Source organism: Gadus macrocephalus, chromosome 4 (assembly GCF_031168955.1).
Source record: "Gadus macrocephalus chromosome 4, ASM3116895v1".
Taxonomy (NCBI): Eukaryota; Metazoa; Chordata; class Actinopteri; order Gadiformes; family Gadidae; genus Gadus; species Gadus macrocephalus.
Window position 1 is genome coordinate 24,871,043 of NC_082385.1, and position 15,910 is coordinate 24,886,952.

Consider the following 15,910-nt stretch of genomic DNA (forward strand, 5'->3'; position numbering starts at 1 on the left):
TTGCCACCCATTAAAGTCCACCCTCCTGCCTCCATCCCGTAATCGCAAAAACCAAACACACTGGACCCCCCCCCCCCCCCCCCCGAGTGCACTGTTTCGTCACTTTTCCCTGATCAGATATAATTCAAATGGATCACATTCCCGTTCTTCCTCTCCTTGCGTTTCATTCCGGCATCCTGTCTTCGTTGGCGGCGAATAACGTCACGTTTGCGGAAACCCGACCCGCTCCGAATCGCTGCCCCACAATGTCTTCATAGTCAGTACCCTGGGAGGGGGGGGGCGGGGGGGAACGAATCCCTGTGCATCCCGTCAGAAGTGATCGACTCCCTTGAACTCTCAAGCCTTGATCTGAAAACATACACTACCCCCACCCCCCTCCATCTTCCACTTCCTCCTCCTCCTCCTTCACCTTCCGGACGGTGGGACATATGCGAGCGTCGTCTAGTATATGCGCCTCGGGGCCGGGTTTCAAACGCCCCCGAGCCCTTCTGGGCTTCTCCCCTGGGGGGCCACCGGATCCGGGGGTCCGGTTGCAGGTTCCACGCCGGGTTGCATTGAGTCAGCAGACCACAGGAAACGGGGCATTGGGTAGGTGTGGAGGGTAGAGGGGGTGTGAGGTATGGGGGGTGGGGGGGGGTTTGGGTAGTCGAACTCTGTCATCCAAACCTCCCCAACTCGCCCTCCTTTTCGCGGCGTCATCATCCTCATCGGGTTACTGCTGCATCGGCCGCATCAGAGCCTGGGCTCAACACACAGGCCAGACACACACCCCGATTCCAGTGGTGTCTTTATGTTCAGACCCATGAGTTCACATCCCACCTGTTCTATTGTCATCGCCGGTGTTACTCTAACAAAGCGTTCCTGTGATAACAACAACATGATATGTCAATGTTTGCCGGTACGTGGCCTTCTCAAGGAAATGTTGCTCTTCGCTCACATCGTATGGCTGAGCTTAAAACATAAAACTGGTGTTGAGAAACTAACCAGAACTCCAAAGAGGAGATTCACTTCCACGCCTCACTTTTGGTTATTCCCGTAGAAGTGAACCAGGGCGGGTTGAGGAGTTTCCGTTTTGAACTTGACAAACGTGCTCCACATACGCCCCCACCCCCTTTCACCCCCCGCCCCCCCCCCCGCTTCACCCTCTCACTTCTGTTATGTACATAATATTATGCACAATTCATAATCCAGGGCCCCCAGTCCTCCGGACGGAGCTAGCGCCCCCAGTGAAGAGCTGGGCTGTCCGACCCGTATGTTTTAAAACTCCTCCAATGGGCAGCCTACCAAGCGCTGGATCTGGGGGGGGGGGGGGTGTGTGGGGAGGGAGGGGTGCGTATTTCATCATGCACAAAATATGTTCGCCACACAAGAACGTCCATGCGATAAAGCCGGGGCAGACACACACAATCACACACACATACACACACCAGACATCTGTTTGGGTGTGAGTGTGTGGTGTGACACTAGACTTATCCACACACACACACACACACACACACACACACACACACACACACACACACACACACACACACACACACACACACACACACACACACACACACACACACACACACACACACACACACACACACACACACCTGTTTGGGTGTAAGTTTGACACTAGACTTATCTAGACACACATACCAGACATGTCAACACACACACACAGACACACACACGCACACTTGACATGTCTAGACACACACGGGGGGGGGGGGAGAACAGGAAAGTATTTTTTTAGACTCAAAAAGGAGAACAAATTAAGAGGAGCGGCTGGTGAGGAAGAGGAGGGGACGAGGGGAGCACTTCAGGATCTACAACAACGGAGTCTTCAACACAGATCTAAGCAAAACAGTGACTTATTATAAAACTGGTCCACTCAATAAAGAGGGGAAGGGAGGGGGAGAGGGGTGAGACTGGAATCAAGCTGCTCTTACCTCGACCATTATGTGAAAGGCGTGCTATTTGAAGAGGAGGAGGAGGGAAGAAGAAGAGGCAAACAGGGACATTATTGGGGATTTCTGTACCGTTGTGTTTGGGAGACAATGAGACCTGGAGTGAATGTGAGGTTGTGTGCTGGGGCAAAGGAACTTTTACTGTGTCAATCATTGGCATGACAAACACGTTAATGATGTGGTATGAGGGTTTCATACCGCATCGCCACACGGCTAATATGAGGTACAATTATGTTCAATTCACATAAATAAACCACAATAAAAACGGGCAAAGGAACTTTTACTGTGTCAATCATTGGCATGACAAACACGTTAATGATGTGGTATGAGGGTTTCATACCGCATCGCCACACGGCTAATATGAGGTACAATTATGTTCAATTCACATAAATAAACCACAATAAAAACGGGCAAAGGAACTTTTACTGTGTCAATCATTGGCATGACAAACACGTTAATGATGTGGTATGAGGGTTTCATACCGCATCGCCACACGGCTAATATGAGGTACAATTATGTTCAATTCACGTAAATAAACCACAATAAAAACGGGCAAAGGAACTTTTACTGTGTCAATCATTGGCATGACAAACACGTTAATGATGTGGTATGAGGGTTTCATACCGCATCGCCACACGGCTAATATGAGGTACAATTATGTTCAATTCACATAAATAAACCACAATAAAAACGTCCAACAATATATTGATATCATTGAAACACATTCGTACACATCCTACCTAGTAGGGAACATATGTATTCATACTAATTCAAGTTTCTTCTAAAATAATTGCTCCCAGGTTTCTGAGTCCAAAAAGATTGAGCGTCACCATTAAAGTCACAACTATTTCCACAAGTAGGGCAGAATAATAAAAACCTTGTTTCAAGGGAGCGAGGTACTTCTGCGATCTGGTGTCTTTCCCCTTCCGTTATCCCGCTTTGTGGAAGACGCTAAACAGAAACGACGCATGCGCATACTCGACGAGAGCTGAAGTACAAAATGGTTTCCCTCCCTCTCTTGTCTTAACAGCCACTCGGCCCGCACTCGTTCTTGCACGCAGAGCTCCGAGGCCCCTCCGATTATCACCATTTGCCGCCATGAAGGCCTCATCAATAATGCAACGGCTGTAGTGATTCATCTTCCGTATTCTAGGATGGGACCAAAATGGCTGCCAGCGACACAAAGCCACCCTCTTCTCCTCTTGCTACTAGTTGGCTTTTCTATAAATCTGTGCCATTGGATTTTGAAAATAAAAAGCCATTGAATTCTAAGCACTGAATAGTTATGCATTGAAATTAAGTATCTGGACTTTTTTGCCTCTGAATTTAACTCAATAAAGCATATTCAGCTTTATTTTTCAATGTTAAAAAATTCAAAATCAAATATTCAATGTTAAAAAATTCAACGTAAATATTTTCAACGTCCCCAAATTCAACATGCCAAATTCAGCTGCAAAATTCAACGTCAGAAAATTCAGTGTTAACATCCGAGGACCCATGGAAGAGCAATCGATCCTAAATGCTAGATCGCCAAGCAAGGAGAGTGGGAATAAGAGCGTCCCTCGCTGGTTCTTTCTTTCTTGACACAAACGTTAATTCTAAACAGCATTTTACACAGTAGCCTATAATAGGAAATGCTCAAAGGTTAATCAACGTCATTAAACACTGTCTCTCTGTCTGCTTTTGATGGGGAGAGAAGCCACCGAAGTGTGACCCTAGTGGGCGCTGTTGCCCATTTTCTGCAACATACACGAGTTTGAAGCGTAGACAGTAGGGCTGTCACGATACACAAACTCACGATTTGGTTTGTATCACGATTTTTGACCCACGGTTCGATACATCCCACGATTTTTTTAAATTTAAAAAGCATTTTATTTAAACAACACTTATATACCAATTAACTTAATGTAACATTTAATAACAAATAATTTGGAACACTGAACAGATTTGAACAGAAAGAATACTATTAAAGTATCGCTAAATTAATAAAGAAATAACCAAAGATTGCAGTTGGAGGATGCTTTTTGCTGGTAGGCAAAAACCCTCAACTGTTTGGTTGGTTTAGTCAAATATCCTTATTAGCGCTTCTTATTAGGCTATGTAGCTTAAATAATGACATAATCAGGCCGTATAGAATGCAACATGTTTAATAGCCTAACTTTCAATAGATGGGGAAAAACATGAACGTCTAACATGAACGTCGCAATAACGAGGCATAGTGTTACGAGTAGCATATGTGTGTGCGCGAGAATGGCAGTTTGCGTATGCGTGTGTGAGTGACGTCAGCGAGTGAGTGGACGAGCAGGGAGAGCGAGCGGTAGCGCGTGTGTCTAGTGAGGAAGTGAACGAGTCCGGTAGAATAAAGTACCCATCCTGTCAATAATCGGTGGCCGCTTCATTCCGACCTATAAGGAGACAAACTGCCAGTCAAATCACACAAAACAATAGAGACAGGATCACACAGGCAATTTTTTTTCTCTGGATAAATGTCGTTCATATCGCATATGGGGACTTCGACGGCTGTGGAGAAAGGCAATCCTCCGTAGCCACGGAGAGCTGTCATCACATAGAGGGCATCTCGTCGCATACTTACGGCATCGATAGGAGGGGGCGCTGTCAGCAGACTATTATTTAGACAAATTATTAGCAAATTTCAATCTGACAATTTGACCGGAGAGTTAGAAAGGGCATATCGCGCTTCTGCCTTCTCACACCGCGAGACAGGGTCGTGGCTTTGAGTGTCGCGATTTCGGTTTCGATACGCGTATCGTTACAGCCCTAGTAGACAGGCATGAAGTCGTTCACGCGCCGAAACATCCCCAAGCTTAAAACTTAAAGGCCCACTATGCAACAATTTTCAGACCTGCAAACTCCTCAGAGGAAAAAAGGTGACAGTGTCACGGGGGATTTTTTTAACCCGCGTTCACCGCAGATTTCATGTGTTCACAATGGCATGCCCTTTTGATGAGAGAACTGCTGATATCGGAGGGCAAATTATACGTGCAATCCACCGGGAGCGATTGATAAGACCACGGCTCGACATCTTGGCATATCAAATGACTTTTTGCTGGAGTGGAGAGACAGGCCTATAGATTCTCGCGCAAATCTTTAATATATTTAAATAGCCTTACATAGCCAACACTACCAATCGAGGACTTGGCCTCAGTTCACTCCAGACTATTTGCGTAGCCCTCCATTTTTTGCAAATGGTAGTTTTATCTAGGCTATAATGTTGGAGATGCTGAGCACATCTCAGTCCTTTCAGATGACCCATCCAAGATTTGTATCGGCCTCCTATCATACAAAGACCAATATTGTCTGAGTACTATGCCGAGAGGCACTTGCAACACAAAGTATAAAATAGTCCTAACAGACTTGCATCCACTGGAGAATGTTTGATTGTTACACGCACTAATCCATCTTGATCTGTGAAGTTGATGAATTGTCACTTTTAGGTTTTCTACCCAGTGACCAAAAAAATAAACATTTGAAATAGTATGCGCCGTGGCAAGCACATGGTTTGCATGCGTTACTTCGAAGGCAAAAAATATATAAAATACAAGAAAACACAAAAACCTACATTCAACCAGTGGGGTATGGCCCCTGACTCTCTGAGGAGGTAGGTACCTCCTGGTACCCCCTTCATGCCAGGGCGCCCTGAATTTATGTTTATTAACAACTCCTCAACTGGGGTCAAGACAATTTGAGGGCAAGATCGAGTCTGCCGACTGTCTGCCTTTTCACGATTGGCTTAAAAAAATGGCTTATTTAAATTTATGCCAATACGATGGTGGGAAAAGCTTACCAGTTTGTATAATTTTTATACTTGATCCGCTGACCGCTTGGAAGCCATCGGAGTACGTATTTTTTTAGAAGAAAGGGGTTATGTGGTAGGATCTTTAAGAATGCTTAACTGGGATATTTATATATTCATGGCTCAAATATTAAGGATCATGCTTTTGACGTGTAACTAACGCATTTACGCGGTCAGCGATCCGCTGCCAGGCTTTGGTTCTCCGGGTTGCAGAGGCTTTAGCGTTCCCTTTTCTTGTGATAATGTCCTTCTCCTCGTCATAGCTCTCCAGGAGAACCTGAAGTTCCATTTTATTGAAATAAGCGGCCCGTTTCGCCATTTCGATCAGGGTTTCCATGATCCATACATCACGTCTTTTAGGTTTGGCGTGGACGCGCACAACCCTGTGTTAACCAACCCCGAGTTGATTGAATTAATGCATAACCGCTGCTGTGGAACCGAAAACTCTGGGTTAGTCGGCACAGGGTAAATCAACCTAGAGTTCAGCGTTAACTCAGTGTTTGTTAAACCTCCGCATTGCATTGTTTGGCGCGCATGCGCGGTAGCCAGGCGACCGTCTCAGCCAATTGCGAGCTCAGTTGGCGCTGTGTGCTTTAAGAAAGATTCTGAAGCAAGTGCTGAGATTCCGATTGGCCCAGAGAAATGTCAATTATAAGAATGATCCAATATTTTTTCGCAATTCTGGACCACCCCCCCCCCCCTCAAAAAAACAAAACTCTCCGGTTCTACACGATTCACGTGAATGACCAAATTGACCAAGAAAACGGCGATTGTCGCCGAAAAGCGACAAGTTTGCAGCTTTGAATTTTAGCCAAAATAACCTTATTAATGCAGGTTGAGAGTCGTTCTGATCGTTCTACAACCATTTCTGGGTTGTTTGGCGGGTGTTTCATTGCCCCAAGTCGCTTCTCCAAGGAAAAAGCGAATATGCAACTTGCTCTGTTCGGACCAACACAATCCGGATGTGACGCAGCGGAAGTATCCAATCGCGCCTCGAAGATGTAGTCAGATTTTAGTTTTGAAAATGCTTTACGGCACAGACATACCCCCAAACATGGCACCGGCTAAGAGTCATTGGTTAAGAGTCATTGCGATGGTTCTATTATACATTTTTGTTTGATTGGTCGTTGTTTCGACTCCCCCTAGCGCATCTTGGCGGAGAAAGGGAATATGCAAGTTTCTGCCGGCGACCCGCCGCCCACTCTCGCGGGAGTCTCGGGTCTCGCGAAGTAGCGTATTGCTTTACGGCACAGACCCCGAAACACGGAACCGGCTCGATATAAACACAAGTAAGGGATTGTTACAGTCATCATAGATCAGCCGACTAAAAAGAGACAGAGAAACCCAATGTCGGAGGAACAGAAGAAGAGAAAAGGGAGACTGACCGACAGAGAGGCCAGACACAAGTAAACGTTGGACGAGCTTTTCAGGAATAGCGTGAACTGAAAGAAATAGAAGACTGCAAATCAGACACCGACTTGGCAGTGTTACTTTTGAAATTGGGTTAACTTTGTCTTTGTGGTATTCTTGATGTTGATAGTCTCTGTAAAAATGTGTTTGCTCAACCATATTGTTGTGAGCCCTGTAAAAATGTGTTTTCTCGACCGTTTTGTTGTGAGCCCTGTATGTTTCTAGCTTGCAACCATGGAAACACCTTTGTTTCCATGGGTGTTTTGCTGTTCGTCTGTCTCGTCCCCCAGACACAGGCTGAATCCCCGAATCTAGGTTCTTGTCTATTTAGATTATTATGTTGGCCAACACTCTTACACTGATTGTTCTGTTCAACCAAAGATAAAACAATTATAATCTAGGATATAAATTCTCCCCGTCAACTATAAAAAAGGATGGATTTATGTTTATTGCAATACAAATACACCATTTAAAAAATTTATAACCTTGTCTACACTTTATGAACATCTACATCGTTCCACAGTGGGCAGCGAGGTTCAGCATCACATCACAGATCGCCCCAGCATCACACCAAACGTAGGCAAAGTGACCTCGGCGAATTGCCCCAAATTGGTGACTTAATTAATTGGGCTCCTTCACCCACTACAATTACACTTACGTTGTATGTAAATCCAGCCAAGTCACTGCAATCACACACACACACTTCACATACAGGAATTAGTTCATCGTTTACTTCATACTGCAGTAAAAAAAACAAAAAAACGGTGTGCATTATAATAAAAACATAAGATCCCCCCCACCTTGTTATTAAATGTGCTTAATAAATACATTTCATTTGATTTGATTGCCATTTTACAGACCGATAGGGCGTTAAAGGGACACTGTAATATTTTCGGTCATTTATTACCTCAAATCAACGTATTCATTCATAAATAAGTCCTCATTGGTGTAAAATTATCTCTGCCAAAAATCTCACTTATCCTCCTGAGCGAAGAATAATTAATATGTAGTTACATAGGACGGGTAAGCTTCATGGAGGCTTCCATGTTCTTCCGGTCTATGAACTCCCGAGAGGGACAAAAAGCACTACGTGGTACAGGAAATGCAAACGGGTTTTCACTCTGAGCCAGCGTGAATGATGACTGAAATACTTCACTATCTTGCTCAAGGAATAATAACTCATACATCATTAGCTTACACCAGTGATTTTCAACCAGTGTGCCGCGAAAGATCGTCAGGTGTGCCGTGGGAAATTTTCTAACCATTGTCGGGTGTCTGTGCTGTAATAAAGTGTCGCAGATAATGTACCGGAATTTTCGGACTATAAGCCCCGCCTTATTTCGCATTTTTCGATTCTGCGGCTTATATAACAGTGCGGCTAATCTATGGATTTTTACAGCTAACGGCTGCTCGGAAAATTAGTATTCAAAGCTTAAATCAGTATTCGGAGCTTTGTTGTTTTTTTCCACGTAGGCCTACGTGACGTTACAAGAGCGAGGGAGGCAAACTATAAGCGTCAGCGACACCAAGCAGAGAAGCGAGAGAGGTGGAGGAAGAATAGATATCTTGTTTCCCTTTACTTTATAACACAACATTAGCGGGATCTCGGGAGGAAAAGTAATACTTGACGAAATGCTAACCTTAGTTGTTTGTTTACGTTCGCTGTACAGCGCCGCGCCAATCAACTGTGACTGGCTTGCTGCAGAGCGTGAGCGTCTTGGGAATACCCGGTCAATGTAATGGATATAATATGGACACATAAGACAATCAATATTCGGTATTTGTTATGGATTTATTGTACAAATTCCCTGAAAAGATCCACGTTCCAGGATGAATTGAAAAGCTCCCGTAAGGGCTGAGATGGCAGAGGACAGCTGATTTGGAACGGAACAACAGCTGTTCGCTTTCACGGGGAATAACTAAAGAACTTCAACCTACTTAGGCCTACTATTTAACGTTCAAAAGCTATTAAATATTCAACAAAATATGCAGATACTGTCAAAATCGGTTCCAGGGAGTATATAGGGATTATTAATGTTGTTTTTTATGGTGTTTTTTTCTGGAACGAGTATTCGAATATTCGCTCGGAAAAACCAACGACTATTCGAAGCCTGAAAAATGGCATTCGGGCCAGCCCTAATGGTAATTAAACATTAAAACAGAGAGAGACTGAGAACTGTTGAGGAAGAGCTTCGTGTGTGACTTTCTACCATTCCTGCCAGGATATCAATTTTGTGTTCGAAACAGGCCCAGGTTTCACACTAAGTGAGTTTAAATAAATTTAGAAACTATATTATTAACTATATGTGTCGGAGCTATGCAGTTCTTAGATTATATTGTAAAACATTTATTTAGTTTGTTTGCTTAATATAAAATAACATGACTTTTATGTTTATTTTCTCGTTTGTATTATAAATTAGTTAATTTGAGTTTGTTTATGCTTTTGTTTTGAAGTTATTACTAGCCTATATATAGAAGTGGCGGGCATAGGTAAGACAGGCACTGGGAAGGGTCATGTTTTTTTACCAGCTTTACGAGAGAGACAAAGGAGTGAGGCTGCTGGTTCACACTGTTGCACATTTGTTTTGTTTGCTTGGAAGATCGGAAAATAAACCTGCAGAAATCTAAATTCACGACTGGACAGTTGACTCTTTCCCCTGCACTGCGTAAATTTCGTCCCCCCTGGTGCCTCATTGGCTATTTTGATTACATTGCTTTGTTTGATTTCTTAATTTTCAAGTTATTGTTTTATTGAGGACAAATCGCCACTACAATATGTATTATATGTACTGTGTTAGAGTATCATTTTGTGTCATTTTGGTTGGTGGTGTGCCCCAGGATTTTGTAAATGTAAAAAGTGTGCCATGGCTCAAAAAAGGTTGAAAATCACTGGCTTACACTAATGATTTAATGCAGTTTGAAATTTGTTTGAAATAACGAACCTCATCATCACTCGATGAGGTAGTATTGGATGTCATGACAGCTTCTTGGCACATACTGCCCACCGTAGTATTTGAACAAGCGAGCACTATTAGTTTGAATGCAATATACAATTGTACCACTAGATGGGAGTAATTGTTACACAGTGTCCCTTTAAGTAAGGTCCACCACCGTTGCATCTCTCCCCATAAAAAGCTAGTCAGTGTTTAATGACGTTGATTTACCTTTGAGCATTTCCTATTATAGGCTACTGTGTAAAATGCTGTTTAGAATTAACGTTTATATCGAGAAAGAAGAATCGAGTGACGCTCTTATTCCCGCTCTCCTTGCTTGACCGCGATCTAGCATCTAGGATCGATTGCTCTTCCATGGGTCCCCGGATGTTAACACTGAATTTTCTGACGTTAAATTTTGCAGCTGAATTTGGCATGTTGAATTTGAGGACGTTGAAAATATTTACGTGGAATTTTTGAACATTGAATATTTGATTTTACATTTTTTAACATTGAAAAATAAAGATGAATGATTATTGAGTTTAATTCAGAGCCAAAAAGTCCAGATACCTCATTTCAATGCATAAAAATTAATTATTTTTATTTTCAAAATCCGATGGCACAGATTTACTTCCATGCTTTTCCAACTGATGAGAATTACGTTCTGCCAGAAGGTTGTTTTCTTTGTTCAACTGTTTCAATTCACACACACAGGAAAACCCGGCACGCCTTAATTATTTGCGGCGCTGGTTTGTTGTCTTTGATTTTTCGCCTCCTTTTTCATATTTTCTTTCAGCCGCAAAGGACAAAATTATCCAGAGAAGGAGTCACCTTTCAGTCTTTAGGCTGCTATGGAGGACAGTGTTTAAAGGGGCCACTCACACTAGGGGCACGGCCCGGTGCCCGAGCTAATTTGCATACTAAAGTCTAGAATGTTTGGCTAATGTGACCACGCCATCCGTATTCCAGCACGGAACAGCCCCTTGGCCACGGCACACTTGGGAGAGGTGTGCCGTGGCCAAAGTACAGATGCTAATGAGATGTCACGCGCACACGCGCGGACACGCAACGTGAGCTGGATGACGTAGTCATTGCCCTTCTTTCTTTATAGATCCATGCCCTTCTTCCCCACAACAATCATTTTAAACAATGGCGGTGTCACGCCAAATTTGTACCGGCTGCCAAATTTGTACCGGGCACGTCATCCATACGTAATCCCTTCCAAACCTGCCTGGCAACAGATGATCGTGTCGTCCGTTGCCTGGCAACGGACGATCGCGTCGAAAGACGTGAAAGGTTCACGAACACTCGCAAACCTTCAAGCTTGTTCATTCGCACTTGTCCGTTATCTGTATTGTGCTATTTCGTCCTTGACCTGCTTTAAACACTCAGTTTACTTGCTAAATTGGATTAAACAATTAAATACAATACAAATATAAAGTAAAAACAAGTGTTATCTAGCGATCCGTTTTCTGTATATGTTATTTCGTCTTTGACAACATGAGCGCGAATGTTTTTTGAAACCCACTTTAAACACTCAGTTTACTAGCTAAATTTGATTAAACAATTAAATACAATACAAATATAAAGTAAAAACAAGTGTTATCTAGCGATCCTTTATCTGTATTATGGTATTTCGTCTTTGGCAATATGAGCGCGAATGTTTTTTGAAACCTGCCCGGCAACAGACAACTGATGACGTGCCCGGTACAAATTTGGCAGCCGGTACAAATTTGGCAGCCGGTACAAATTTGGCAGCCGGTACAAATTTGGCGCGACAGCGGCAAGCGGTTCACGAGTGGGTTTACATTGGTGCGATAGTGAAGTCAAGTGTTTACTTGAAATTTGGGCGGACGACAGCATTCACGTTTTTGTTCTCCATTGTTGTTATGGCGGCAAGGACGCTTGGTGATGACGTATTTATCGTATTACGAAGTAATGACGTATGTATGAAGGAGCAATCAGTGTGACCACAGGCCAGCGACGGGAGCGACGGGAGTGGGGGGGGGGATCGTGCTGAATCAGGCAAACGGCCCTAGTGTGAGTGGCCCCCTATACCAGCTGAGGACCTCAGCATGTTGCTTGCTTGTCTTTGGTAAAAACAACCAACTGTCTTTTAAAACATGGGCCCTGTCCTTTTCAATAATCCCCATAATCATATTCAATATAACAAACCATAAACCATGACTAAAAATGGCCGTCCAGCTAGAAGCACATGTCAGCACAGATGCGTGCTTAACTCGTTTGTACGTGCATTTTTAGAGCAATTCTGGCATTCAACAAAACCATTGCATTCAGAACTCTCTCTGAGGCACGCATCACATCGAGGAGTAGTCTAGGCTTAAACTAATCACGTACGGTAGGAAAAAGCAAACAAACAACGTTATTTGGCCGAATGGCTTGGACTGATGAATACGTTTTAAATTGTATTGGGTCTAATAGTGTTAATTAGAACAAATCTTTGGCCGTGCAGCTCTTTGCTGATGGACTGATACTTCAATGATACTATGTTGGAGATATTTGCATCAGGTTTATCTGAGCTATGTGTGCACACCTAGGTTTGTGTGTTAGGGCTGGGTTTTGGACACACACTCACACAAAACACCCAATGTGTAATGAATCTCAGTGCTAAATGTCCACATCATCACCGCCTATCTACTGAACCTGAAAGTTAATGCATTCAAACTACCAACTACCACAGCGCATAAAGCGAAGCTGTATGCCCAAAACCGCTCTGCATTAAAGCGTACTCTTCAGAACAACGTCAATAATATTAAACATGCCATGATTAATATTTTTAGTTTGCAGTAGTAATATCAACAACAATAAGTATTTTGGCATCGATGTCAGCGCAGGCTTTAGCAGACATAGCATTAGCTGCCTTTGTTTCCCTCTCCTCCACCACAACAGGTACTCTGATGCCACTTTTGACAATGCTAAATATGATATGTATGTCAAGTTTAGTTTGAGCGATTTCGGATGGAGGACTTGTTTTGGGCGTTGCTTATGCTCACATGAATGCACACACTCATATACCAAAAGGTGGAATCCCTCATGTGTGCAAATCATATAGGACACTTTCCTACACTTTGAATCTGAAGCACACCTGTACAAGATCCAAGACGAAGATCTTGCATGAGACCTAATGTTGCGCAAAGGACATTACACCCCTACGCTGAAGGGGCGCAGGGCTCCTACATCTACAGAGCTCTGAACCCACAGAAAGACGTGAGCATGTGTAAATGAATGGACCAGATGTTTGGTCACATCCCTCAAGTCACTGTAAAGACAAACCCACAAAAAGAACCATACCTAAATAACAAACGCGTGTTAGTAACTCTCCTCAAATTGTTTTTTTCACGTTAGTAAGCGCGGCACTATATCTAGCGGGAGACACCGTGAGCAGGGGGTCCGCGGTCATGACCCCCCCCCCCCCCCCCCCCCCCCCCCCACCGGGCAGGACTTACGTGTGTGGGGACGAGGGCGGCGGGGTATGCCAGCTTGTGCTGCCGCCACATCCAGAAGCAGAAGAGGACCACAGCTGTCAGCCCCGGGATGGGCACCAGCGTGTACAGCAGGGTGCTAAAGAGATGGGGCTTCTGGGAGAAGGTGTTGGAGGTCGCTGCAGCAGGGTGGGGGGGAAGAGAGAGAGAGAGAGAGAGAGAGAGAGAGAGAGAGAGAGAGAGAGAGAGAGAGAGAGAGAGAGAGAGAGAGAGAGAGAGAGAGAGAGAGAGAGAGAGAGTTTTATTTAACGTTTTATTATCTCAACATTATGCAAATGGTATAGTTCAAGGACTCCAAGCACCACAATTGAACGACGGAAATTGGAATGAAAGCAGCAAAAAAAAACAAAAAACACACAAAGACAAATCTAGAAAGGTAGAAAAGCTAAAGTTTTAACAACGACAAAGAGGGAGAAATAACATCCAGCGGGGACGACCGATAATTGCAGCGGCAGCGAAGTGTGACCAAATCTCTAAACACAGCTCAGCACACAGCTTAGCGCTGTGTCTCACTCCTCGCCGTCCTGGAAGGGGAAAGGGGGGGGGGGGGGCAAACTCATCTCTTGACACAACATAATCCGTCAAACTAGTGTAATGGCAGCGGGTGAACTATATTTAACCCCAATCTGGTGCTGGAGGAAAGCCGAGGCCTGGTAGACTCCGTGAGACCTTCCCTTTACGGAGGGCTTGCCTGGTTTGCTTTTACCGGTTTCTATCTTTAACTATCCGTCTGTCCGTCACTCCGTTCGACGGTCAGTATGCATGTAGAAAAATATACACCTTCCACGAAATACAATGAAAACACGATTTATAAACTGACAGGAATATTAAACGAATGTAAAATAAATCTGCGATTACTTAACATTGTTACATTTAGGGTATATAGCAGACGCTTTTTTCCAAAGCGACTCAAAATAGGTAAAAAAGAAAAGATAAAAAACAATATATCGGTGTCAGTACACCGAAAACACGAATACGAAGAATATCTGGAACCTGTGTGCGTGCGTGCGTGCGTGCGTTTTTGTTCGTGTACGTGTGTGCGTGCGTGCGTGCGTGGGTTTGTACGTGTGTGCGTGCGTGTGTGTTTGTATGTGTCTGTACGTGTGTGTGTGTGGACCTACTGTAGGCGGTGAACTGGCGGTGGGACTCGCTCTGGGGCTGCAGGTTGTCGGGGGTGTACAGGAACCGCTCGTTGCACATGTTGCCCTCGCAGCAGCAGAAGAAGACGTCGGGGGTCTCCTTCCTCTCCACACACTGGCTGCTACGGGCCGCACCGGGACGAGGAGCGAGTGTTAGGCTTTTTGGGTACGTTAAGCGTGAAAGTGCATCAACACACACGCCCAAGCACAATCTTATGGGCTTTTATGTCCCAGGAGGCTGTGTGTGTGTGTGTGTGTGTGTGTGTGTGTGTGTGTGTGTGTGTGTGTGTGTGTGTGTGTGTGTGTGTGTGTGTGTGTGTGTGTGTGTGTGTGTGTGTGTGTGTTCCCAACAGCTGTCTATAAGGCTAGGAGCAACGTCTCCGCTACATGACCAACCCCCTCTACAAACTAATTAACTTCACACAGGACTACTATGTGAGCGAACGGCCGTTGAAGTCAGCATCTGCATTGACCTTGACAGAAAATGCGGGTTACTATTACGTTGCTACACTATAATATATGCTAATCTATAATAAATCCTAATCAATGTAAAAGGTCTACGAAATCAAACAGTGCCATTGGCCGGTCTCTGTGGAGAGGGAGAGCTCTGGAGAGACGAAACAAGAAAGAGAAAGGAGCGATTGACTGATTACAAATGTTAAATACATGTGAATGATGTGTTTCTGCAAATCAAAACTGTGGCATAATTCAATTTAGCAGAACAGCGATAATGCACTACTGGATACCGACAGAGGTGCGAGTGCATGTGTGCGTAACCCCTGCCTGTTTTGATCCGTGTTATTTTTTTGTTCACTAATGTCCGTAAAGCACACAAAGTCCACAATAAGTGCTTTGCAACTAATAGTGAGTGAAAGAACCTCTCGCATTACCCCACTTCAAAGCCATTGTTTCCTTGTTTCCGCTTTCAGTTCACACCACTGGACTCGCGCCGCAGACGCAGATCGTTCCATTAATTCCCCCGCTTCACATCACTTAATTACTGAGAGGGAATATGGAGGGATATTGGAGGGAGCATTTCCCACAAAAATCTGGTAGTTGTAAATCTTTTGTTCGATCCGATATATAATGTAACAATTATTATTGTTTTCTTGTACCCATGGATAATAGCTTATGTTAGGCCTTTTACAATCCC

The 15,910-nt window shown here is 44.1% G+C and overlaps 1 protein-coding gene and 1 long non-coding RNA gene across 3 annotated transcripts in view; both read right to left on the reverse strand.

Annotated features, from left to right (window-relative positions):
- LOC132456396 (activin receptor type-2A-like) overlaps nucleotides 1-15,910 on the reverse strand; it is a 74,919-nt gene that overhangs the window by 34,216 nt on the left and 24,793 nt on the right. Inside the window, exons 3-5 of one of the 2 annotated variants that reach the window (XM_060050747.1) lie at nucleotides 14,740-14,879; nucleotides 13,583-13,737; nucleotides 1,941-1,964 (exon numbers count right to left, since the gene is read on the reverse strand). In XM_060050747.1, coding sequence (XP_059906730.1) covers nucleotides 1,941-1,964; nucleotides 13,583-13,737; nucleotides 14,740-14,879 — 319 coding nt within the window. The remainder of the gene's footprint in view (nucleotides 1-1,940; nucleotides 1,965-13,582; nucleotides 13,738-14,739; nucleotides 14,880-15,910) is intronic. The other variant, XM_060050748.1, reaches the window with a different exon arrangement.
- Nucleotides 4,003-7,691, reverse strand: LOC132456399 (uncharacterized). The gene is made up of 2 exons (XR_009525460.1): nucleotides 6,594-7,691; nucleotides 4,003-4,821 (listed from the first exon to the last, which is right to left on the reverse strand). It is a non-coding gene; the product is annotated as an uncharacterized LOC132456399 (long non-coding RNA).